Raw genomic sequence first — 25973 nt, forward strand, 5'->3', positions numbered from 1 at the left:
ATAGTTACCGGGGTCTATTTGCAAAGAAAATCCAAAAGAGATCCATAGAAGACCCAAACAATAATAAGGACTAGTCTATCGCATGCTTCATGTTTTTAGAAAAATTATGAAACTGGTTTCACAATTTTTGGAGTTCAGATAAATTATTATGAATTTTTGAAGTTTAAATCAATGTTTGGATTTTTAAATGTTTTGTGAAAATAAGAAAAATCAAGGGGTGAAATGTGGCAGCACCAGAGCACCACTTGTCTTGCTGACATCATCAGTGGGCCCGAATGATGTTAGCATTGACTCGGTCAACGATGAATGGGTCAAAGTCAATGGGTCTACGGGTCAGTGGGTCCCACGTGCTAACATGGCACCCTAGTAGCTATAAGGTAGCTATAGGTTGTCTTTAGGCTGGCTGTTAGTTAGCTTTTAGGCTTAGGTGGCGTCTGCATGTTCGTTGCGTAGTGCTGACTCATCGTTCACGTGTGGGCTATAGGCGGCTATAGGATAGCTGTAGTGTGGCTGCTAGGCAGACGTGGTAGTCCACGTGCCCCTTGATGTGGCTGCCACTGGGTAGGTTCAGGTCACTAGGATCCATTGTGGCCCGTGTGTCCACTTCCACCTGTGGTCCACGGTGTGGCCTGGAACCAGGCAGGGATTTCGAGTGCGCACGAGTTGTTTGATGAAATGCCGCAGAGGCATTCTGCGGCGGCGACGCTCGGCCGAGAGGCGGTTTGTTAGGCGGCCGGCGTCGCTCGACGGCGGCGAGGCTCCCGGCAGCTCGTTGCTGGTCTAGGGAGGAGAAAGGTTCGGTCTTTGGCCAAATTTCGATAGCGGCGCGGTTCAAGGGTGGCGCAAGCGTGTAGGGATGGCGGAGCGTGTCCGTGGCGGTTTTCAAGGCGGCTCATGTCGCACGGCCGTGGCAAGGGCACGACCACTGCGGGTTCAAGGCAAGGCTTTGCCGGGCTGTGGCTTTGGCTTGCACGTGCGCGGGCCCGTGGCTCCACCACGGCCGCGGCACGGCTGTCCTGGCGCGCGTGGCACCCTGGCATTCCAAGGCCTCGGCGGAGCATGGCTGCTTGGGACATAGCGGCAGCAGCGAGCAGCGGTGGCGTGTGGCACCTACAAGGAGAGGCGGCTCGATGGCCGGATAGAGCAGAAGCGCATAGCAAAGGCGACACAGCAGCGCGGGCGCAGGTGCGGTGAGCACGCGGGTTCGGGGTCAAGCCCCAGCCGCGGCGGCCTTTTGGCATGTTGATGCCCGGTCAGGGAGCAAGGGCGCAGGGCAAGTGCTCACCCGTCGAGCTTGGTGACAAGAGGATGGCGGTGCGGTGGTGTGGTGATGCGGTGGAGGGTTGTTGTCGTGCAAGGAGCGCGGCAACGTCGTTGTCGTATGGGCGCAAGGCTTGGCGGCACTCCGGGATCGCAGGCGGCTCCGGCTCCTCAACGGCAACCTCCGATTCCTCCTCCTCCCCGTTGGCTCCCCCGCCTCCCTTCTTCCTTCTCTTGATGGCGACGCTGGACTTGGGAAAACCCTAATTGCGGCACGAGAATGGGAGGCAGCCGGTGCGGGGTAGTTGTAGCCCGAGGGCTAGGGTTTGGGCAGCCACGGACGGCGGGGAAAGCACGGAGGCGGCGTGGCACACATCGGGGAGGTCCAGCGCAAAAGCGTCACGGTTAGGATATGTAGATTAGTTAGTTTAGGTCCAATTCAAATTTGAACTCTCTCAATTTAAAATCCCACCTCCCACCTCCCGTAGGCCTGTCCATATATGGGAGCTCGGAGGCGCAGCGTCCTCCTCCGCCTAGCTGTCCTCGGGGACTGTACAGAGGTGCTGCCTGTGGCCGGAATCGATAGGCACGGCAGTGGCTCAGCAGAGGTGACCCGCGGGAAGCAAGAGGGTGAGGGGGAAAAAAAGAAGAAGGGCAATATGGACATTTCGCATGTAGGCATTTCGATCAGCTGATGTGGCATGCCACATAAGATCAATGACTGAATTCGACCAGACATAACAGTTTAGGGACCAAATCAGCTCTTTTGACGGTTCAGGGACAAAAAACGATCTGGATGACCGATGGGGCTATTTTGCCTATTTCTTTCCGTAGCATGTGAGTGAGAGGTGCAACACATCAATATGCAGCAGCAGGCCACCAACAAATTGTTCGTGACTATAGTACACAATTTATGCACACCAAGTGCAATTTGTTTCCAAGACACCTAGACCTGGCTGCATATAGGACTTCCGCTCCGTCTTCAATTACTACAAATGAAAACATGAAATATAATTAGATCAATAGTTGAGATTGAACAATAATAGAAATAAAGAGCATCACCAGAATTTGTTGCTTACAAATGTAGAAACGAGATCAAGGCGGAGATGATAGTGCCGACGAGCAGGCAGATAAGCAGGACATCGAGGTACCTCACACGTACCAGTTCCGGAATTCTCACTGTTGTGACTAGCATGAGATAGAGCCCTAGAACGATAGTGAGGAAGAAGAAGAGCCCTACAGCACCGTGTGCTATATCTTCATATTTTTCGTTAGGCTTTAATTCCCTGAATATGACCATGAGCGCGGAGATAAAGGTGCTCCAGTTGAGGATAAGAGAGGACAACTCAAAGATGCTGTCTAGGTTTTTATTAGCTTTTTCATCGGTGCCTTGTTGCTGCCCAGGCCATAGCTTTTGTTGAAGAAGGGAGGAAACAGCCACTAGAGGCAGGAAGATCATGGTGTAGGCATATCTCGTGTCGAATGAGATGAATACGAGGTATACCATCAGCACCAGATGGAATGATGATAGGAAGACAAAGGCACGGCCATACTTTGCCTTCGTCTTCAACGAAAAGAGGTCCGCGCAGAGGGCAATGAAGAAGGGTACCATGGCGAGTTTGAAAGTTATGTTGATATTGCTTGGTTCACTATCCTCAGAACCTTTCCTACTTGCCTTTGCAGCACTTGCGTATCCAATGAATGTGCAGACGGCAAACGCAAGGGCCTTCTGTGAGTATTTGAGGCAACGCTCCTGCTGCTTCTTTTTCATCTGATCAGCTACCTGCTTATTGTAGAGGGTAACGAAGGTTAGCTGCCGAATACGATTAAAAATAGTAAAAAGTCCAATTTACTACCTCGTGTATAGTCTAAGCAAGTCCAAATAACCCCTAAAGTAACGAAAGGCCCTAAGTTTGCTAAACCGGGTTAAACTTCACCTTTGTCTCACATCTAAAACCAGCCTCGCTGAGTCGTTGGCCGGTTTTTATACCCATTTTGCTGAGTAGGCTTAACACGTCGATGGTCTACGTGGCATAACAAAGTTTAGTCCAGAACTCCCCCTCTCTGCTCTAATCCAAATGCCAACAGTTAGCCGGTGTCCTTCATTCTCCGTCGCTCTGCCAAGATTTGCCGCCGCCGGCGCAGCGCCTTGCTCCCAGCAGCCCGCACGGCCGCGCCCATGAGCGGCACCTGGCCTGGCCTGCCCTACGACGCGCAGCGCCTATGCTCTCGGCAGCCGTGCCCCCGCGCGCGCTGCACCCAGCCATGCTCCCGTACGTACGGCATCTGGTCGTGCCCCGCCGCCACCTGCTGCTTGGCAGATAAGCTCCATCTCGCCTCCGTGCTGCAGCTGGTTGTACCTCAGTGCGCAGCGCTGATAAGAAGCCCCTTCAATGGTGAACACCTATCTCGCGGTAGATAGCGGGCATTTGGTGTGTATGATTCCTTCACTCCATGCTTGGTAGGTGTTCGATGAAATTTTCCTTTACTAAAAAGTTGTCTGATTTGTCTCTGTTTTTCATAGCTTGGCTGCATCTGTGTCGTTGGAGACACTAGGAACGCTACAACCTGGTGACGATGCTGGGGATCCTACAAACTATTGTGGCAAGGCCATGTCAGTGCGCCCGGGATGAAGATCGCCGGCGCAAGCACTGGAACGGGGCGAAGACAAGTATTTGACACAGGTGTTTTGTGCTGCGATCAAGCTGCAGCTTTTCTGTTCTTCTCTACCTCTTTTATTGGGTGTTTTGCAACTGAAAGAAGCACCTGTTCCTATAGGTAGCGAATAAAGGTGAAGATATGAGATAAAAAAAAAACTCAGGGGGTTAAGCCTTTCGTTACTTTAGATATGAGATAAAGGTGAAGTGTAACCCGGTTTAACAAACTCAGGGGGTTAAGTAAACCTTTCGTTACTTTAGAGGGTTATTTGGACTTAGACTATACATGGGTAGTAAATTAGACTTTTTCCTTAAAAATATGCGAAAAAATAAAGCACGCGGATAAGAGGTAGCCGTGTGATGCATTCCAACCACGGGATAAAGAAGTTAAGAATGTGGAAGGTCAAGAAGAAACCAACCTGAGCTGTTTCTGTTGATCGTGGAAGGTTTGATGGAACATCCACTACAACCTCAGGGACAGAATTATTGTTTCCAAACTTGACACCGTGTCGTGGAGTTAGAAAAGACGGTACCTGAAATGAAATGGCGCATCAAATGTATAGTTAAATGTACGTACATTTCTTAAGATCATGTCCATTAAGTCGTTCCATGCAAGAAAAAAGTGTCATTTTTTGTAATCATAACTGTATGTGATAAATCTCACTCCAATCATGAAGTTACCACATAACAGAGACTATGGTCAACTAGTTGCTAAACTTTGGATTCGCCGTGCATGCTCTTTCTAGAAAGCTTTGCTTAATTTGCAGTATTAATCAGCTGTTCATAGATTTTTGGCCTAACTGCATTGCTGCAATTTTACGATATCAGTGAAAACTTGATATCATACACTACACCACAGCCTCAAATTGGCGAATAGCGAACTATCTGCTTCTTCTAGAGGATAATAAAGGTTAGCTGAGGAATCTGAATAAAAATTGTGAATAAAGCATCTGGAGACAAGACAAAAGTAGCTAGGCCTGTGATGTATTTCAGCCACTGGATAAGGAAGTTAAGAGCGTCCAAGGTCAGGAAACCAACCTGAACTGTTTCTGTTGATGGTGGAAGGTTCGATGGAACCGGCATTACAACCTGAGGGACTGGATTATTGCTTCTAATCTTGGCAACGTCTCTCGGAGATAACCGAGCCTGTGCCTACAATGAAAAGGCACATCAAATGTTTAGTTAAATGCACATTTCTTATGATATATAATGTCCATTAAGTCGTTCCATGCAAGAAAAGTTTCATTGTAATCATAACTGTATGTGATAAGTCATAAGTAGTCCCTCTCCAATCATGAAGTTCCCACACAACAACAACTATAGTCAACTTGTTGCTAAACTTTGGATTCGCCGTGCATGCCCTTTCTATAAAGCTTTATCTAATTTGTAGTATTAACCAGTTCATAGATTTTTAGGCCTAACTGCATTGCTGCAATTGAACAACATTGGTCAACAAATTTATAAACATAATTTTAGGCCCAAACCAGTGTATCACTTCTTTTCAATCTAGCATGGAATCCAAAACTAAAAGACATAATTAGAATAATTGAACAAATGCATTCATTTCGATATCAAATATTATAATCCAGTTCTGTGGTGGATTATGATTACTACATACCCTTACATTGATGAATATTTTAAATTGATATAAAACCCATTAGATGGATAAATGTTTTCCTTTTTCTATGATTAATCAGTGGCAATTTTCTTAGAGGCCACATTACAAAAAGCTAAACAATGTGTGAGCAGAAGGCACAAAGATATGGCTCTACCAGTTATGACTTAAAATTTAGGGTGCTGTCTAGGTCACAATCAGGTATTTTCCCCCTCACTCCACGCTAGAAATTCTTTTATTCTAATACCAATAATTTATAGAACTTTCATCAGTTTTAGTTACAGTTGTTTAATGGAAGACGCACTTAACTTGATGATATTTGAATGAGGCGTGCGTGTGAGGTGGTGTGTCTAAGTGGATAATCTTCCCTATTGAATATACAGGTTTAAGGTTTGCAAAGAAAAATGGAAACACAAATAGAAAAATCAGAACTACACAGGCTATATGCTTGATCAAGAAATGGCAGGACACGAAACTAACCTGAGCAGTGACTCTCGGTTGTGGACGGTCCGCCCCAAGATCTGTATCAGCTGCCTCCAGTAAATTATTGTGATCACTTCCAGACTTTGGCGGCTGATCACTAAGAGGCATTATTTGCTGCAATCAAAACAAAGTTTCAGATGCGTACGTATACATGTATGCACACTTGCCTTACCAACGCTCACAAAGCATATATCCCAGATGATGTAACATTTAAATGCAACTTCTTCTCAGCATTCTTTTGTGTAACCTTTTCTGCTAATTCAGGGTGGCATGGAGCAAGGCGTTCGATCATTGTTAAAATTTATGTATAGAATGAACCTGCTCAATTTTAAAATTAATTTTAACAACTAAATCACATCAAAAGTTCGATGATTTTGATGAATTCAATATGATTATGATTAAAACTACTCCAGTGTCACAATGATGTTACTAAGTTAATTTCCATAAAAAATGATCGACCACTGTTAAAATTTATGTATAGAATGTACCTGCTAAAATTTTAAAATTAATTTTTAACAACCAAATCACATCAAAAGTTCGACGATTTTGATGAATTTAATATGATTATGGTTAAACTACTCTAGTATCACAATGATATGATGCTAAGTTTCCAAAAAAAATGATTTAGATAAATTATGAGTCAAATCTGTTGTACATTAGATGTAGGTAAATACCACCAAATTTTGGATTTTCCTTATTATATACGCCACCCTTCCAACCATATTACAAGAGTTGACTCATTCAACTCCCTGGACCTATTCCAATTCTACTGGGGACCAACTGCTGTCCAATCGGTAGGTAGGAAATCTCCTGCTGCCCACACTGTACCTTTACAAGTACACCTAACCCGTTTCGCAAGAATTATTGAACTGGGACAAAAAAAATTGTTTAAGGGTATCCAAATTACAAATTTGAGGAACAAAAAAGTTTGTATGCTTGAAACAAATCACAAACTCGTAAAACAAAATGTTTGTACACTCTGCTTGACAAAGAACTGTTCAACATGAACAAATGTCTTTCAACAAAAAGTTAATTTGTATATGTCTAGAACAGAAAAGTTGTACAATCTCAAGAACAAGTGTCTACACCAGATGGAACAAAAATTTATGAACACGGGCTCCGCTGGTTAGTAAATTTTGTGGGCCGCATGATACTGAACTTTGTCCAGTTTACCAACACGGATAAAATGTTTGTGGCCTTGTGGGATTTCCATCATTTTGCGATTACTTTGGCTGAGTTGATCGAATTAGAATATAAAAGTTTGGAAGAAACATGCTGAAAGGCTTTAAAGGAAAATCAGTGGACAGATGATGGAGAAGGCAACCCGATACAAAAGATGTGCAAGTTAAAGCTAAGGTGAAGGGACGTACTGCTACCGGCTTGTATGCCGGCCGGCCACCGAACGCCACCATGGACACGGCCTTGAGCCATCGCCACCGGCTCACCGGAGGCTCCCTTGCTCCTCCAAGGTCGTCATCACTGCCCTCACCGTGCTCTGCTTGCCATGAACCAGCTTCTGCTGCCAGCAGCTCCTTCGTCTCCGACGCTCGCCGCAGCCGCTCCCAGAGCAGTGTGGAGCGCTGCTCTACTGCTTCCAACATCCTGCTTGCTTTAAGGTCGCTCAACTAACCAACCAACGATCTCTTCTTTTTCTTTCTTCCTGGAGACGATGGAGCTAGCGAGGAGGACGAATTGAAGGACGGAGAGGAGAAAGAGCTCAGTTGTTCGGAGGTGTTTGTTTCCTCTCAGACAGGGGGTGCTTATATCTTGGCGAGAGGTGGGCCGGGGCAAACCTACCTCTTTTATTTCTGACCGGGCCCATTACCTGCTACTCTTGGCCATTACTGAGTATTGTTATCTGGAAGACTGGAAGGACGTCATGGCTGCTCTCACTCTGCCTGGGCTCACCATGCCGACAGGTTATTGTTTAATTTCTACCATCACCGACTAGCGTGTACGACGTGGGTCTCGAATTACTATTCATTTTAACTTTTTTTACGTAGTATTTATTACATATCTAGATATAATACGCATAGAAAAACTATATATTAAAAAAGTTAAAATGAATAGTAATTTAGGATACAAGGACAAAACTAGAAATGGTATGAAAATTTACCACCTGGCGGTTTCTAGGCGACCGTGAAAGATGGTGATCATCCGTGCTTTGAGTAGGATGGACGTGACGTTGCTCCTGCCATGCTTCCGTCAAACCAAACGCTGGGCTGATAGGACTCTTTCAAAGCCAGCATATAGAAGTAGACGATAAGAGAGCTATATATAGTCGTGCATTATTTTGGTGCTTTCTATGAGCTCTTTTACGATGCACAATACTACCAATGGTAGCATAAAATTATAATTAGCACAATATAAATTATTCAGTGTTTTTTTCCCGCACGGTATTTTCCCGCTTAGCCGCCGCCACCGCCTGCACGCGGTGCCCATCGATTTGATAGCGCTCGTCCGCCGCCACTGCCCGCACGTCACGGCGCCCGTCGATCTCCCAACAATACTATTTTACATATTTCCAATCATACCCCTATACTACCCATACTACTCATACATACAACATATATTACAGCTTAAGGTTTTAGTAGTATACAATTAATCTCAACCGTCGGATCGTTTGTATACGAGTACTTTCGAACAGTACTGTAAAGAGCTCTTTATAAATGGTGTATAGATATAGTATAGGGGCTGCTCAAGATAAATGTGGAATTATTGGTGTCATCCATACTTTCGCTAACATCTTGCCGTGTTGTTTTTGTAAAGCCTGTATGTGCCTGTTATGTGGGATCGGGCTGGCCAATAATTCTGCAAGAACGTACTGGTCGGCATGACATCACTCTAGAGCTGATAGCTTGGAAGCTTGTGGCAAAACTAAATTATATAATGGTCACACAGGAGGATGTCGACATAAAGCAAGATTGGAAGGGATAGGAACGAAGTTGCTCATTATTTAGCCCTAGCTACTCCGTCCTTTCGAAATTATAAGACTTATATTTTGTTTCGTTAGGATAAACGATTGGCTAATAATTAATTAATCCATCGATGCATAATTGGTGTCATTACATTTGTATTAAAAATAAGCTCAATTGGTGTCATTACATTTGTATTAAAAAAAACAATTTTCTTATGGGTGTACCTTTGTCGCATAAATGTTTGATGGAGTAACTGTTGGTGAAAATTTTGTTCTATTGAAACAAAGTGCGCTTTACATTTTCAAATGGAGAGAGTATGTTGTAACAAGATATCGTAGCATTACGAATTGAGCGTAGCTCAGCTGTTAGAGTTCTACCCAGGTTTGAATCCTCGATTCACAATTGGTGTTTGTATTTTTCTGAATTTATTTTAGAATTTAACCGGCGCTATTCTTTTATTTAGTGGTAGGTGACATGACCGTTGACAGCGAGGTGCTAGTGATGACTTTGTCAATCTTAAGGATATACGTTTATTCATAAGGGTGAGTGTGCGTGCGTGTATGTGAGCGCCTGCGAGTGTACTGTTTTTTTTTAAAAAAGAAGGATGTTGTAGCGTTGGAAACTTTTCCAGATTTTGTTAAACCATTTATATAATAAAGAATATTATACTGTAATAAATAGAAACCTCCTTTCCGAAAAGGTAAGTGTTTATAAATTCAAACTCCAACTCCAAGGTGGCATTTGTTAGTCTTTGAGAAGAAATTAAAACAAACTTTTTTCTTGAATTGGACCGTTCCATTAGCCGGAACCACCAAATCGATGGCAACCAAGCCCAACATACACCTTGTAAAATACTGTCAGCTATCAGATCAGTACCCAGGAAGTTTTTTGACCCAACAGCAGCTTAAAAGAGACATTTCAAAAAGTATGACCTCGCTAAGGAAAAAGCTGTTGTGCCTGGGATCACGCCAGCGCATAAACGCGGGACCTGCGCACGACCTATGGGCTGCTACAGCCCATACTTTTTTCTTTTTGTTTCACTTTAAAAAAATACGATAACTTTCTAATGAAGTATCCATTTTCAATTTCATTTTCACCACTGCATTTCTTGTGATGAGATCTACAAAAACAAGACCTATAATGCATATATTTTAGAGTACCTTTTTGTGTACTAGCAATTTATATTGAATGTAGTGTAATTATTTATGTACTAAGTATGTAGCAACTTATGTGTAAAACTCTTAGCAAGAAGTTGTAAAACTTTTAGCAAGCACATTTATCTCTACATAAGTTGATATCAAGCATACTACCTAAGTTGTCATATTGCTTCACACAAGTTGCTATCTCTGTATAAGTTTGATACATTGCCTACACATAAGATGTTACAATGTATCTAAAAAGTTATTTCTTAGTCTGCACATTAAGGTTCGCACATAAGTTGTTGCATAGTTTGTATATAACTAGCTATTATGCACTAGTATAAATTGACAGCCACCTAAAACAGTTTCAAAATATAGTGAATATGGATCTAAAGATCTTGTTGCAAGAAATATAATGGTATAAACGGATTTGAAAATAGATGCTTAATGAGAAAGTAATTATCTATTAAAAAAATACATCTACTTTTCTATCGATAACATCATCGCTAGTATCATTTGAAAGCGACATGCGTACATGGGTGAGAAAATGTTGTCCTCCTTTTCACATACATGCAACTTTTCTTTTGCTGCACTTTTAATTTATTGGCGTCACGGGACAGGGTCGCGCACTCTCTCTGAACGCTCGTTATCCTGGTCCCTCGCAAAGTCCTTTTCATCTCGCAAAGCAAGCCACTCGCAGAGCTGAGGTCAAAGGCAGACGTTGTAATTGAGTTTCCACGACGATGGATGCCATGCATGCCTTGAGCTGCTGCATGCAGTCCTCATTAATGACGTTGGTTAGTCAGAGCTTTGGAAGGGGTGCGACTCTGGTTGGAGCCTTGGTGGCTGTGGCCTGTGGGCCTGCCTGCTCCGGCCAAGACATGGTCTTAATTGTGAGTCTGGTTCCACCGTACGATGGATGCCATGTACGCCTTGAGCTGCTGCAATCCTCATTGGTTAATGACGTTGGTTAGTCAGAGCTTTCGAAGGGGTGCGTACGAAGCTGATCGATAAGAGATGCACTCAAGACGACGCTGATCAAGATGTCAACACGTTATTATAGTACGTGGCTAAAGGTTAGACCGCATCTTTCGACTTGTCGGCTGCAGCAGTAGGCATCGTCAACTATGGATCATTATATTGTGGCATATGGTCCACGTGATTTTGCACCGCTTCATATCTCTCCGGTCGACAAGGCGACCTCATAACAGTCAACGGTGTCCATCAGGTTATATGAAGCGTTACGATAAGACAACCTCGTAGTTTTGTTCTACGACAAGACAGAAACTCCCTCTCCCAGAACAAAATCGACCCAAGTTCTTTATTTGCCTGAGTCAGATGAAGAGAGGAGCTGGGCTAGGTAGGAAACAGGAGAACGGGCCATGGGACGAAAGGGTCAAAGTGGGACTCGGACCACACGTACTGGTTGAGTCTACAGCGGCGTTTGCTTCAGTCTTGAGAAGAAATCAGACTTGCCGACTAGCTCTATTAAACCAAGCTGCTCTCGCTCTCTCGGTGTCAGCTGACACCGACGAGACCTTCTGCAGATCAGTGAGGAATCACTGTGCCATGCTGTTGTTGATCAGTAGAGCTGACACCGGTGTCGTGCTGGATGATATTGGAGGCGGATTGCGACTGTATTTGGAATATTTTTGAGAGCGGCTACAGAAGGAGACAGTTCACAAGTTAGGTTGGCTATATACTATGCAAATTAGTTAGGATGTGGCAAACGCATCAAACTTCTCTTAAATTTTGACGTGGTTTGGTATTTGAGGAATTGTTTCCAACTCTGATTACAAATGTCCAGATAGGACCGGAGCCTGCTAGCCCGGCATGCAGCGCGGTTTTTTAGCTCGGCCCAAGCCTGGCCCTTGCCGCTACCCATCATTATGCCGGGCGACACAAACACGGTCCGGTTTGAAGAGCTGGCCCGTTAAGAGCCCCTAACCCTTTGTGCCATATAGAAAGCAAAGCCAAGCCCTGCTAGCTCGCCACCCCCTCCTTCCGCCGCCTCACCACCACCACCGCTTGCCTCTATCATCCTCTCCGCACCGTGCTCTCTCTCTCGCCGCGCTTGGAGCCCCTCCCCTCCGCCACTGCTCCACTCCCACTCCCACCCCTCCCTCCCTCGCGGCCTGACCATGCTCTTACCAAGCTCGTGCCATGGCGGGCCGTTTGGCCATCTTTAACTCTAAGTGACTTCAACGGGGCTTTTAACTTTAGTCTTAAGTCCTTATCCGACATATGTATGTCTGCAAATAGTTAAGGTTCTTTGTTATAAATAGGCGGTACAAAATTCATTTTTGTTTATACTGGTTATTTGCCATTAAAATTTCTGAATCGCCGCTTGCAATACTAGAGTGAACCAAATCAACAGAAGTGAATAAGTTTTATTGTTTACATACATTATTTCTAAAACTAATTTTTGAATCATTTCCCCAAAATGCTTCAACATCTATCGCAAAATTATCAAACTCGATCGATTTTAACGTCTTAATTTTGACAAAAAAAACAAATAATTACAATTAAAATCTAAAATGATTCATGGGCCTAGTTGAACCTGCCAGTTGATTCCTACTTTGGCCCGTTCACTCTTTCCTAGCATTCTGTTTTTTTAAGAGCAACAGCATTCTGGTTTTTTTATTACACGTGAATGAAATTGACGAACGTGTGTGTGGCTCGATCCAGAATTTTTTATATTTTTTTTCCGATTTTGCAGAAATAAATAGTCGAACCAAAAATTTGCAAATATAAACTTATGCTGCCATACCAAATGGCGGAAGACACTTATCGCCTGTTCAAATGACGGTTAGGGTCCTTATCGCCGTTTCACCTGGCGGTAAGGGACTTACCGCCCCACCCCCATCCGGCGGGCCGCTCACGGGTTCGAATGGCGGGGGATTCGAGGAAGCTTTGCCATTTGAACCGGCGGTAAGGGTGCCCCGCCAGTTCAAACGGCGGAAGGCATCCCTTACCGCCGGATGAACCAGCAGGGTCCCCCATTATATAAACGACGCGTGTCGCGCCCCTCCAGACCAGATCGAGTGCCTAGGCACAGATTGACCGAGCGAGCCAGAGCGAGCTAGAAAGGGAGGGAGGGAGAGGAGAAGGAAGGAAGGAGGGGAGGGGGAGGGAGGGAGGGAAGGAGGAGGAGGTGGGAGCAGTTCTTCGATTGTCGCTTCATTTCAATTATGTTTTTAAATCTCGTAGTTTAGATAATGTAAATACTGTAGTGGATAGATGCGCATAGATCTAGTAGTTAGTTTAGTGGATCTGAGACTTAGAAAAATCTAGCAGATCTTAGACATAGGAAAATGTAGCTTAGTTAGTATAGTAGATTTAGCTTGGGTATTTAGTTCACAGTAAATTTAGTTTGTTGTTTTATGTAGATTAAATTTATATGAATATTATTTGCATTGCTAGGGTTACATTTTGTTTAGATATTGACAATGTAGTTTTTATAGAGCTACTTGGAATTATTAGATTTAGTGAGAACCTTTGTACTTGTCGCGTATATTATCTCGGGTAGATGCCTATGATAAATTTAGTTTGTAAGGTTGGTTTAGTATTAAATAGTTGTTAGTGTGCATGATAGAATCAAATGATTCCACTGTTTATTGAAATGAAGGTGTTGTTGTAGTTAACTGATTTAAGTTATTGAGAGTAATTTGGACTACTCATTTCGTGAATGTTGGTAGGCATGTTGAATAGTTTATATTTCCAAGTGTTCTATGGTCTGGGGAGGTTAGATATAGTTTAGAAGGGGTAGATTTTGCAGCGTACCTTCGGTGGTTCTTGCCGAGGACCAGGACGCGGGTCACGTACGTTCCGAGTCAGCCACCGATGGAGACCGCGCCTATCACATAGACGTACCCTCGCTCGAGGGACGTCAACTTCGACGTTGCGGTAAGCTTCTGCATCATTTGTTACTCAAACTGCATCATGTGGTGTGGCTAACTGGAACCCTATCCTCTTTCCAAAAGTACGACGTTATTGCAGAGGTCGCCACTGAGCTGAGGTACAGCGTCGACCACTTCCAGCAGCTGTCTATACAGCAGCACGAGACGTTGTATAGGCGAGCCTTGGGCGCCTGCAGTAGGTTCCTGAGGGCCGTCAGCTGCCGTGGTGACCACAGGGATGTCGTGCTTCCACCACGGGCTGCCTACCCCCATTCATCCTCTCCAGCTCCTACGCACCAGGCTGGTACATCCTCTCAACCACCCGTTCATCCGCCGTACCAGGACCCTGTACTGTACCACAGGCACAACTAAATACCTAAACTAAATCTAGTATACTAACTAAACTACATTTTCCTATGTCTAAGATCCACTAGATTTTTCTAAGTCTTAGATCCACTAAACTAACTACTAGATCTATGATGCACTACATCTATCCACTGCACTATCTACATTACCTAAACTACGAGATTTTAAAAAAAATACCTGACCCTCCCTCCCCTCCCTCCCTACTTCCTTCCTTCTCCTCTTCCTCCCTTCCTCCCTTTCTAGCTCGCTCCGGCTCGCTCGGTTGATCTGCGCTTAGGCGCTCGGTCTGGTTTGGAGGAGCATGGCGCGCGCCGTTTATATAATGGCGACCCCGCCGGTTAATCCGACGGTTTCACCATTTAAACTGGCAGGGCACCCTTGCTGCCGGTTCAAATGGCGAAGCTTCCTCGAACCTCCCGTCATTCGAACCTCGTTGATAAGGACCCTAACCGCCGTTTGAACAGGCGATAAGTGCCTTCCGCCGTTTGGTGGGTCTTTGGTTCTACTATTTATTTCTGCAAAATCGAAAAATAAAAATAAAAATAAAACATATTCCTTCCCCAAAGGCCAAGACCCCAACGGAAACGAGAGCCAAAGCCGACCGCTTCAGTTGCTTGCTTCTGGCACCGAGGCAGCAAGAAGCCAAGAACTCGCTCGTCGACCAATCCGACTGCCCGTCAACCTCTTGGTCAGTTCTTCTTTCCTCCGCTCGATTGTTGATCCGTGCGAAATTTTCTTGCGGCATATTCTTCTTGTTCTTGGAGTTGAATCTGTTTCCACGGAATCGAAAAATGCCACGGCTTGTTCCCCTTCCTTGGTTTCTGGTGCGCGCCGCAGGATTTCCTGTTCTTGATTCTAAGGTGTTCACGCCGGTCCCCGTGTTCCGCGCAGGTAACCCGTTCGACGAAATGCCCCCGAAGGATGCAGCGGCGCAGGGGGCGCCAGGAGGCGGTGGCCGTGGCGTCGATCGCCTCAGCGGCCTCCGGGACGAGACCCTCTTCCGGGTTATGGCGCACCTCAAGGCGTGGGAGGCGGTGCGCACGTGCGTGCTATCCACGCGGTGGCGCAAGCTGTGGGCCTCCGCGGGCCACCTCGACATCCGCCAGCCGTGCCTCTGCGCCGGCCGCGGCGTCCTCCCCGCCGCCCGGCTCGAGAGGCGCGAGGTGAAGTTCAGCGTGTTCGTCAAGACCCTGCTGCTACGGCGTCGGCCGCTGGTGCCTCTGGAGTCGCTCCGCCTCTGCTGGAGCCACGAGACGGTCCACGGCGGCGCCAACATCTGGGTCGCCCACGCCGTCAGGCGCGGCGCCGTGGAAATCGAGCTCTCCGGGAAGCATCACAACAAGTACCCGTCGCCGGAGTGCATGAACTTCATCGCTCGCGACAGCGATACCGTCACAATCCGCCTCAAGATCTTGAAGCTTATCCATATCCGGCTGGATGGCACCACCCTCACGCAGCTCTGCTCTAGGTGCACTTGCTTGGAAGAACTAGAGCTCAAGGATTGTCAAATACTGGAGGCTCCGGAGATCCGGTCCACCATGCTCAAGTGTTTGACCATGATCAGGTGCCAAATCCGTAAAGGCCTCTCCGTTCATGCTCCGAACCTTGTTGCCCTGCAGTTCAGCAGAAATTTTTGGCATGTTCCCTGGATCCAGAACTTGGGATTGCTAGCGGCATCCAATATCTACCTACAGGCACCGCATAAGTACAATATCTACCTACAGGCACCGCATAAGTACACTGAGTGCTCCGACCTCAGTTCTTGCAACCTTAAGATCTTGAAGCTCTCATGTGTCAAGCTGGATGACACCACCCTCGAACAGCTCTATTCCAGGTGCACTTCTTTGGAAGAGCTAGAGCTTATTGATTGTTCGGTGGTTGGCAAAAAGATTCAATCAACCTCATTGAGGTGTTTGACTATGATCGACTGCAAATTCGCTATTGGGTCATGGGTTAATGTTCCGAACCTTCTCTCTTTGCGCTGCACCAGACCATTTCAACAAGTTCCTTGCTTCTGGAACATGAAATTTCTAGTCACAGCAATTATTGCACTCGATGACTCCTGCATACCTAGTGATAGTTGGTGGACATGGGCGGACGATCACAAAGATGAATCTGATCATGATGGTGACTTTTTTGCACATTCTAGGGCTGAGGACTCTGATGATAATGGTGAATTTTTTGATAATGAATCCAATCACTTTTTTGAATATTCTGGGGCTGAGGACTCTGATGATAATGGTGAATTTTTTGAACATTCTGGGGCTGAAGACTCTGATGTTAACAGTGATAATGAATCTGATCCGAATGAAGAAGATGAATCTGGTATTGATGGTGCTCATTCTGGTGCTGAGGAGTCGGATGATAACATCGATGTTGGCATTGAGAAATCTGGTGATGACAATGATGATGAATCTTACCTTAATGATAACACTTTTGCACATGCTGGTGCTGAAGACTCTGACGAGAATCATGGTTCTGGACCTGGTGATGAGGTCGATGGCTGTACTGTGCGCTATGATGAGATTGCAGAGGAGTATAATGGTGATTGTGGAGGAATGTTTGGGGGATACGGTATGCTTTGCAGCCTCTCTAATGTTAGAAAAATGGCCCTATCAGCTCATTCAGGAGAGGTACAGCTTAATCATCTTTTCCTATATGCTTTGCAACACAGTGTGAAATGATTTTTATTAATAATTGTTAACAGTTAAGGTCATGCATGGGAATGAATCGATACGACAATTAAATATAATTCTGGTTGTTTAGATTGGTGATTTAATTCTGGAGGATGCACTTTTGTGTACAATGTGCAGGTGTTGCTCATGAGGGAATCAAAATTGTGTCCTGACTTCAAAAACCTGAAGACTCTATCCCTTGGTGAATGGTGTATAACTCCTGACTTTGATATATTAGCACGCGTACTTCAGAGCTCACCAAACTTGGAGAACCTTTTTGTTCACCTCGACATGGTGAGTATAAATTCACAACGCCAATGAATTTATTTGTTGAGAATTTTTAAGCACATCATCAATCCATAAAACAATTTCATTGTTTTGCATTAGGCCAACAAGAGCAGAGTGGACTTCGATAAAAGGGCAAGTTTGTTTGTGTCCACTAACCTGAAGAAAGTGGAGATCACATGCTGTAAGCATAATAAAATGGTCGACATATTGGCAGAGCTCTTCCGCGTGAATATCGTAACAAACAAGAAGGTTTTTGTCCATCACACTGCCTGCACTTGTGATGTCAATAGAGGTACAGGTTCTCAGGCAAAGCGCAAGGCACAAACTGAAGCTAAGAAGAGACCAGTAAAGCAGATAAGACCAGGAAACTGAGGAAAGCACCAGCTGATGAGGGTAAGTTGGTGCGACAGTGCATTTGTGTTGGTGAAGTCAGTGAGTTGGGCAGCTTTTTGCCGTCCCACTGTGTCAGTGAGTTTTTTAGTTTGGCCTGTATTCTGCAGGAAAGATTGTGGCAGAACTTGTGATGCGTTTTCCGATTGTGCATCTACATTTCAGTGTAGGTATGAGTGTAAATGTGTTCCTTGGTTGAATGGAAAGGGCTGAGTGAAATTCAGAACGTACATTGACTAAAAAAGCTCCAGATGTCCTCTGCTGAGGAGCAATGTTTACTGAATAAATCTGGTGACAGAATTTGACCTGAGTTTTCTTCGTCTTGTTTAGTTCACCCCCAACTCCCAACTTTGGCACTATGCAAAAAGAAGATTTCCCATCACATCAAATTTGCGGTACATGCATGGAGTACTAAATGTAGACGAAATTAAAAATTAATTGTACAGTTTTGTTGTACTTTGCGAGACGAATCTTTTGAGCCTAATTAGTCAATGTTTGAATAATAATTCACAAATACAAACGAAACGCTACAGTGTGCTACAGTGCTGTAACAGTAATTTAGCACCTTCAAACTTTGGCAACTAAACAAGACCGATATTTTTCATGATTGTAGACTGTAGTTGATTCTGTGTGACTATGACTGATGAGTGAGGCTGCAGGCAAAAGAATGAGTTTTCTTCATCTCACTCTGTTGTTTCTCTCTCTCTCCCCCCCCCCAGTGTAAAGGTTTATGATGTTCTTAGGAATGTATTCAGAATTTCAGATGCAACCCCAAACAGAAAATTAAATTCTTTGAGTATTCTGTACTGTAACCTTTTACAGTCAGGAACACTAATATCTCAGGCTTGCAGAATTGTATCAACAATTGTGCGGCTAAATGTCACAATAAAATATGGTGGCATTTTAAAGAAGAGAAAAAAAAGGGTTATGTTGGATGTGCAACTCTAGGGGCAACTATTGGATACCATCTAAAAAGGCCATCTTAAAGTATCCTATTTAATGTTGTACTTACAATATGACCCTTCCAGAAACAATTATAGTAAACCCTCTTTTTCAGTTTTTCTGACAATTCAAAGAATTTCTTGGGTCTCTTCACCTTTTGGCTCAAGTCGGAAGCGCCTGCTCTTTAGAGAGAGAGAAAAAAAGGAGCTTCTGCCCCTGATTCAACCAACCTTTTCTAATTGGTACATACTCCCTCCGTTCTAAATTATAGGTTATTTTTGAAGAGTCAAAGCATCTCAAGTCTGACCGAATTTATACAATAAAGTACTAACATTTATGATACCCAATAAGTACTATTGGATTTTTTATTAAATATATTTCCATAGTATATCTATTTGGTGCCACAAATTTTTGTAATCTTCTCTATATTTTTTGTCAAACAAAAAATAATTTGACTCTCCAATAAGGTTGGAATAACCTACAACTTGGATTGGAGGGAGTATATATCAACCAATCGTAGATTTGTGCGTGAAGAAACACGGCGCGTAAATGAACTGTTCCTGAGATCTTCGCCCAAACTGCATCAAATTTGCCGGTCTTTACTAGCTTCCAATGCAAACCAGGGTGAAAATAAATTTAAACAAACTGTTGCTGTTTCAAAGTTTTGTGGAAAGCTTCTACTGCACAACAAAATCAAAACTTTTCTGCCACAGAACACTTCTCCCGGCCCCGGCCCATACCTCTGACCGGCCCAAGCAACCACCCCTTCTCCCCATTTTGGCATTAATCTCTCTTCCCTCCCTTCTCCAACGGCAACGAGAGCCAAAGCTTCTGCTGGCACCGAGGCAGCAAGAACCCGCTCGTCGATCGATCCAGCGAGAGCGAGCCCCATCAATCTCTCGGTTCGTTCTTCGTTTTTCCTCTCGATTGCTGAATCGCGTGCGGAATTCTCCTGCGGCCTCTTCTTGTTCTTGGATGCGAATCTGAATGCCACGACCCGCTCGGCGCTTTGCCTCTGTTGGTTTCTTGCCCGCCCTGCAGTTCTTGTTTATAGATTCCTAGGTGTTCATCCAGGCCGCTGTATCTGTGCAGGTAACCCGTTCGACGAAATGCCCCCGAAGGACGCAGCAGCGCAGGGGGCGCCCGGAGGCGGCGACCGCCTCAGCGGCCTCCGGGACGAGATCCTCTTACGGGTCATGGGGCACCTCAAGGCGTGGGAGGCGGTGCGCACGTGCGCGCTCTCCACGCGGTGGCGCAACCTGTGGGCATCCGCGAGCCGCCTCGACATCCGCCACCCGTGGCCCTGCTGCCTCCTCGCCGCCGACGACCAGGTCCCGGTGGTGGAGGCGTTCGCCGCCGCCGACCAGGTCCTGGCGGAGACGTTCGCCGTCGCCGACCAGGTCCTGGCGGAGACGTTCGCCGCGTTCGTCAAGAACCTGCTGCTCCGGCGGCTTCCGCTGGCGCAACTGGACTCGCTCCGCCTCTGCTGGAGCCACGAGGCCCCCGACGGCAACGCCAACTTCTGGATCGCCTACGCCGTCAGGCACGGTGCAGAGGAAATCGAGCTCTCCGCGGAGCATCACTTCCCGAAGCCGTCGCCGCAGTACATGAGATTCATTGTTGATGGCGATGAAGACGCCAACTATCGCCTCAAGATCTTGAAGCTTATCCATGTCCGGCTGGGTGGCACCACCCTCACGCAGCTCTGCTCTAGGTGCGCTCTTTTGAGAGAACTGGAGCTCCAGGATTGTGACATACCATACGAGACAAAGATTCAGCCGATCTTGCTGGAGCGTTTGACCATGATTAGGTGCCAAATCATGAGACCCCTCTCTGTTTATGCTCCGAACCTTGTCGCGCTGCAGTTCAGCGGAAATCTTGGATATGTTCCGTGGATCCAGAACTTGGGATTGCTAGCAGCATCCAATATCAAGCAGCAGGCAGAGGCACCACATTATAACTACTCTGAGGGCTCCAGTCTTGGTTCGTGGGACCTCAAGATCTTGAAGCTCTCTCATGTGCATCTGGATGACACCATCCTTAGGCAGATCTGTTCTAGGTGCACTTCTTTGGAAGAACTAGAGCTCAAGAATTGTTCGATAGATGGCGAGGAGATTGGGTCCACCTCGCTGAAGTATCTGACTATGATCAGCTGCAAATTCTCTATTGCATTCAGGGTTCAAGCTCCGAACCTTGCCTTACTGCGCTGCATCAAACCATTTCAACATTTTCCTCTGATCCAGAAAATGGAATTCCTAGTCACAGCGACTATTGTTCTTGATGACTATTGCTTGCTTCCTGATTGTCAATGGCTACAGGAGGAGGATGACTCAGATGATAACAGCAACGATGATTATGATAATTACTTTGGTGATAACAAAAGCAATGAATCTGATGGTAGTAGTAACTACTATGATTCTGATCGGTCTGCATCTAGTGATGAGGAGGACGATGACCGTACTGTGGGCTATGGTGAGATTTCGAAGGAGCATAAACATAAACCATACAAGTATTTGATTAATGGTCATAAACGCCGTGCTGATGAACCTATGGAAAATTTCCATGGAAAGCATGGTTCTGATAATTTTGGTGGTGTTGGTATGCTTTTGGGTCTCTCAGACGTTAAAACAATGGACCTGTTAGCTCATCCAGGAGAGGTACAGTTAACTCACCTTGCTGATGCTACTGCTCTTAATTTTTATACGCTTTTGTGCACTGTGGATGCCTATTTTTTCGACATTTTGCAAACAGTGATGGCTATGCATATATAAAGGAATGATCTAACATTCTCTTGCTGAATTTATGTACAATTAAATATGTATGTTTAAGTTGGCAATTAAATGATTAAATCAATATGCCTCAGTTCAGATATTTGGAACAATGTTAACCTTGCGGGTCTGAAATAATTTATTGGTCTCCAGTCCATCTGAATCCTTTAAGTAAATCCTTATTGTAATTTTATGATGGAAAATGTTATGAAGTTCCCTACAGATAATTCAGTGGGCTATTCATGTGAATACATTTAGCTACGTGACCAAGTTTCTTTTATTTTCGAATGCCTTCTGCTCGTTTGAGTACCATCCTTGTTATTTGATTGCTTCTATGTTTCCTATCCTACTGAATAATCTAATAGCGCAGCTGTTCAATGTCAGAAAAATTTTCAATCATTCTGTTGCTGAACTTTGATCCTAACTTACAGTTTGATGTCCTAAAATATAAACACCCCATAATTCCTTTTTATTGTTTTGTATGGACATTGTTTGTTTTCCTTTGGCCAGAAGATGCTTTTCTTCATTTTCAAGATACAGCATCAGGCTAGCGTATTTGTTACTTTAGCAGTGTAAAGGCAAAATCTCTTTAACATTGCAGAATTCACTTGAGGTAAAACAAAAGGAAAACAACTTAGCTATTTTTCATATCAAGAGAACATAGGTTGCCATTATGGAGTTTGTTGCTATGTGTGAACTGAGCGCTACAACGGTTTCTAACTCTCCATCGTGTAATTGCTATCTGTGATGATTGCAATCCTGTACCTTTTTAATTATCCTACGTTGAAGTATTGCCATATAAAGTATAATGTTGTAATTCATTTAGCTGGTGGTTGTGGTAGAAAAATCACCTTGGATGATTGAATATTTCTAATACAATGTTCGAGAAAAAAATATTTCTAATACAATGGACAATGCACTTGCATACAATGTGCAGGTGCTGCTGACGAGGGAATTGAAATCATGCACTGACTTCAAAAACCTGAAGACTCTGTCCCTTGGTGAATGGTGTATAACTCCTAGATTTGATGTTCTGGCAGCCATGCTTGGGCATTCGCCAAACTTAGAGATCCTTTTTCTTCACCTCGACATGGTATGTATAATTTTTTTTTTGAAAGATACATTTAAATTTACAGACCCCCAACGAAAAATGAGTGTTCTAAGCACAGGATCAATGCCTAAAGGAAGTTCATTGTTTTGCTTTTGCATTAGGCCTATAACAGCAGAGTGGGTTTCAATCTATGGGCAAGTTCATTCGAGTGCACCAACCTGAAGACGGTGAACATCACCTGCTGTAAGCATGATGTAATGGTCCACACATTGGCAGATTTCTTCAGTGAGAATAGCATACCAAATGACAAGATTTTTGTCCGCCGGACTCCCTGCTCTGGATGCACCGGAGGCACAAGCTCTCAGGCAAAGCACAAGGCGCAAAGTGAAGCTGAAAAGAGAGAAGCAAAGCGGATGAAGATAGGAAACTGAGGAAGACCCAGCTGATGAGGGTACGCTGGCTGACGTCATACTGCAATTGTGTTAGTGAAGAAGACGATTAGTTAGGGCATCTTGTTGCCGTCTCACTGTGTTAGTGAGTTGCTTAGGTTAGATTGTATTCTGAGCAGATCAAAAAAAAAATGATGGCAGAACTTGGGATGAACTTTCCTTTGGTTCATCAGCAATTCGGCATTTCAGTGTAGGTATGACTGTATATGTGTTCATTCATCATTGGGTTGTATGGAAGTGGTTGATCGAAAATTCAGAATGTATACTGACTTGAACACAAGCTTCAGATGTCCTCCGCTGAGGAGCAATGTGTTGACGCCTTTTTCGGTCCACTTTTGGGCGTTAACACAATGCATATAAATAAATCTGGTCTTGGAATTCCACATGAGTTTTCCTGATTGTGCATACCGTTCATGATTCTAGTTGTATCCATGTGTGATGATTTAGGCTTTGATGCACACGCTGCTGCTCTTTTCCATTTAATTCCAGTATTTACAATATGACCATGCCAAAATAATTACTATATAATCATCCTTCTGAACAGTTAGCGGGCCTCGTGGGCCGTCGCTGGGCCGTGCAACGCGTGCTGAAACAGTGAAAACTCCGCAATAAATCTCTTTGAACAGTTACCGATTCATCCGTCTCCTCCCATTTCCTTCCTCAGAATCAGTCTCACGGAGCCCAATGACCCGCCGTCGCTGCGGCAGCCATTGCCGGGGGCGGCGGGGCATGAACGAACGCGCGAGGTGGCGCCGCGAGAGGCAGGGCGAATGCAGGGGTATCATGCTCATGCTCTGGCGCGCTGCCCGACGCGCTCCTGCACCACGTCATGTCGTTCATGAAGGCGTGGGACGTGATGCGCACATGCGTGCTCTCGCGGCGGTGGCGCAACCTCTGGGCCACCGCGCCCTGCGTGGACATCCGTGTCGGGAGGTACAGCGACGCGCCCGAGGACTGCGCCAAGTTCGTGTACCGGCTGCTGCTCGCCCGGCGAGGACGACCGTGATTTCGACATGGACGATGTCAGGATGCGGATCCACCGTGCCGGGGCGTGTGATATTAGATGCTAAACTTTAACTTTAACAGTGTCGGATATTCAGATCCTAATTAGAACGATTAAATATGAGCTAATTATAAAACTAATTGTAGAACACCTATGCTAATTCACGAGATGAATCTATTAAACCTAATTAACCCATCATTAGCAATTGGTTACTGTAGCACCACATTGTCAAATCATGAACTAATTAGGCTTAATAGATTCGTCTCGCGAATTAGACTCTATCTGTGCAATTAGTTTTTATAATTAGTCTATATTTAATACTTCTGACATGTGCTAAAATTAGCAAAGCGGCATCCACACGGAGCCTGAATGCTCAGGTCATTCAGCTCAATGGGCATCTACACGAGTACGTGGAGTTGGATGGCTCTGACTTCGTCTCTTGCCACCTCAGAGTCTTGAAGCTGTCGTATACTGAGCTGGATGATAAGGCCCTCAAGCTGATTTAGTTCTCGCTGCACTTCTTTGGAAGAACTGGGGCTCAAGCACTGCGAGGTAGGGGGCCGTGAGATTGTATCTGCCTCTCTGAAGAGCCTAGCCATGGTCAAGTGCAAGTTCACAATGAAATAAACCTCTCGGTTGATGCTCCAAGGCTAGTCTCTCTTCAGTGCATATTGCCGGAGAACAGGGTTCCTCTGTTCAAAAACTTTGGGGCACTGCAGGCAGTGTCATGCTTGATGATCCTTTATTGAGCCGGGAATTTGAAAAGTACAAAGAGGAGGATGAGTTTCCTCAAACCAGGGATGAGTGTACCGGTAGAAATGCTCCTGATTCTTATGACAGCGATGAGTTCATGAGTGATAGTTGGGGTGATTTTTATAATCAATATTGTCATCCCAGGACAATTTTGATTATGGAAGTAACATAAATAGTGATACTGACACATGTGAATATAGAGCCTGTTTGGAGAGGGGTGCTCACTTTTAGCCCTCTTTTAGCACGTGGTTTCCAGTGCTAAAAAGTGTGTGCTAAACTTTAGCACCTCCAAAAGTTGCTAAAAGGTGCTAAACTTGTTAAAAGTGGTCCCATTGTCCAAAATTTTTCTGGTTGCCTCCGTCTCTCTCTTTCCTCCGACGGCCACGCCGCTCCCTCTCTCTCTCCTTCCCGCCACACCTCCACTGCCCTCCACCGGCCACACCGCCTCTACACTCCCCTCTCTCTCGGCGCAGGGCTGGTCGGCGTCGGCGCCGCCGAGCCCGTCCTCCCCATCGGCGAGGCGCGTGACGAGGGAGCACGCCTCCGCCGCCCCCGACGTTGCCGGAGGCCTCGACCCCGTGCGTCGGCTCCGCGGCTCCGGCGGAGGGGGGAGAGGATGATGAGGTCGGGGATGGGGAGGAGGCCGCAACGCTGTCCCGCGGATCACCAGGATCCGGAGCGACCTGGCGGAGATCCGAGCGTCGGCGGTCCTCATCTCCCCATCTGACATCCTCGTCGCCATCCATGAACGCGGGAGGAGCTCGTGGGGGCTGTATCTCGTCGATTCACCATGGAAAGAGAGAAGCGGCCGTCGGGCCGCCGCGTAGGTGGGGCCGTGGCCGTTGGGCCTGCGCGCTTCGGACGTGCGCGGACGCCACGCGAACCGGCCTGCCAGTGAGCAGGAGTGGCTAGAGGTGGAGCTATAGCTGGCTGCCGTCTTAGGGGAGAGAGAAGAAGAGAGAGGAGGAAGGAAGGAAGTGGGGATATAATTGTCGTTTGCCACTAAAGGTGCTAAAGTTTAGCACACTATCCAAACAGTCCAAGATGCTAAACTTTAGCACTCTATTTAAGGGTTTTCAAACAGGACCATAGTGAGATTGCGAAAGGTAGTGAAGTATGACAAAATATATATATATATATATATATACATACTAGAGTTCTTTTGAACATATAACTTCTGTAATAATTCATGTGTTGACCGTAAGAACTAATTTAATAAATAAATATATTTTGTCAGGTTAGCCGATGTTGACGCTGGCCAGACAGTGAGTGGAGCCGTTGAGGTGGGGGTAAGGAGGCAATTTTTGCTGGTGGTGG

At 45.4% G+C, this 25973-nt stretch overlaps 3 protein-coding genes across 3 annotated transcripts; 2 read left to right on the forward strand and 1 right to left on the reverse strand.

Moving 5' to 3' along the window:
• Window positions 1-1935: 1935 nt before the first annotated feature.
• Window positions 1936-7761, reverse strand: LOC101764101. Its single transcript, XM_004972566.2, has 6 exons — window positions 7386-7761; window positions 6013-6129; window positions 4956-5069; window positions 4337-4450; window positions 2340-3043; window positions 1936-2249 (listed from the first exon to the last, which is right to left on the reverse strand). The coding sequence occupies exons 1-6, from the start codon at window positions 7614-7616 to the stop codon at window positions 2243-2245; spliced, it is 1287 nt and encodes a 428-aa protein (XP_004972623.1). The 5' UTR covers window positions 7617-7761; the 3' UTR covers window positions 1936-2242.
• Window positions 7762-14902: 7141 nt separating this feature from the next.
• LOC101764507 lies at window positions 14903-18000 on the forward strand. The gene is made up of 4 exons (XM_004972567.3): window positions 14903-15025; window positions 15229-16970; window positions 17151-17306; window positions 17400-18000. The coding sequence occupies exons 2-4, from the start codon at window positions 15246-15248 to the stop codon at window positions 17670-17672; spliced, it is 2154 nt and encodes a 717-aa protein (XP_004972624.1). The 5' UTR covers window positions 14903-15025; window positions 15229-15245; the 3' UTR covers window positions 17673-18000.
• A 1461-nt stretch (window positions 18001-19461) lies between these two features.
• Window positions 19462-23277, forward strand: LOC101765309. Its single transcript, XM_004972569.3, has 4 exons — window positions 19462-19534; window positions 19725-21289; window positions 22338-22493; window positions 22613-23277. The coding sequence occupies exons 2-4, from the start codon at window positions 19742-19744 to the stop codon at window positions 22880-22882; spliced, it is 1974 nt and encodes a 657-aa protein (XP_004972626.2). The 5' UTR covers window positions 19462-19534; window positions 19725-19741; the 3' UTR covers window positions 22883-23277.
• Window positions 23278-25973: the final 2696 nt, after the last annotated feature.

The sequence above is a fragment of the Setaria italica genome, chromosome VI (genome assembly GCF_000263155.2).
Source record: "Setaria italica strain Yugu1 chromosome VI, Setaria_italica_v2.0, whole genome shotgun sequence".
Lineage (NCBI taxonomy): Eukaryota > Viridiplantae > Streptophyta > Magnoliopsida > Poales > Poaceae > Setaria > Setaria italica.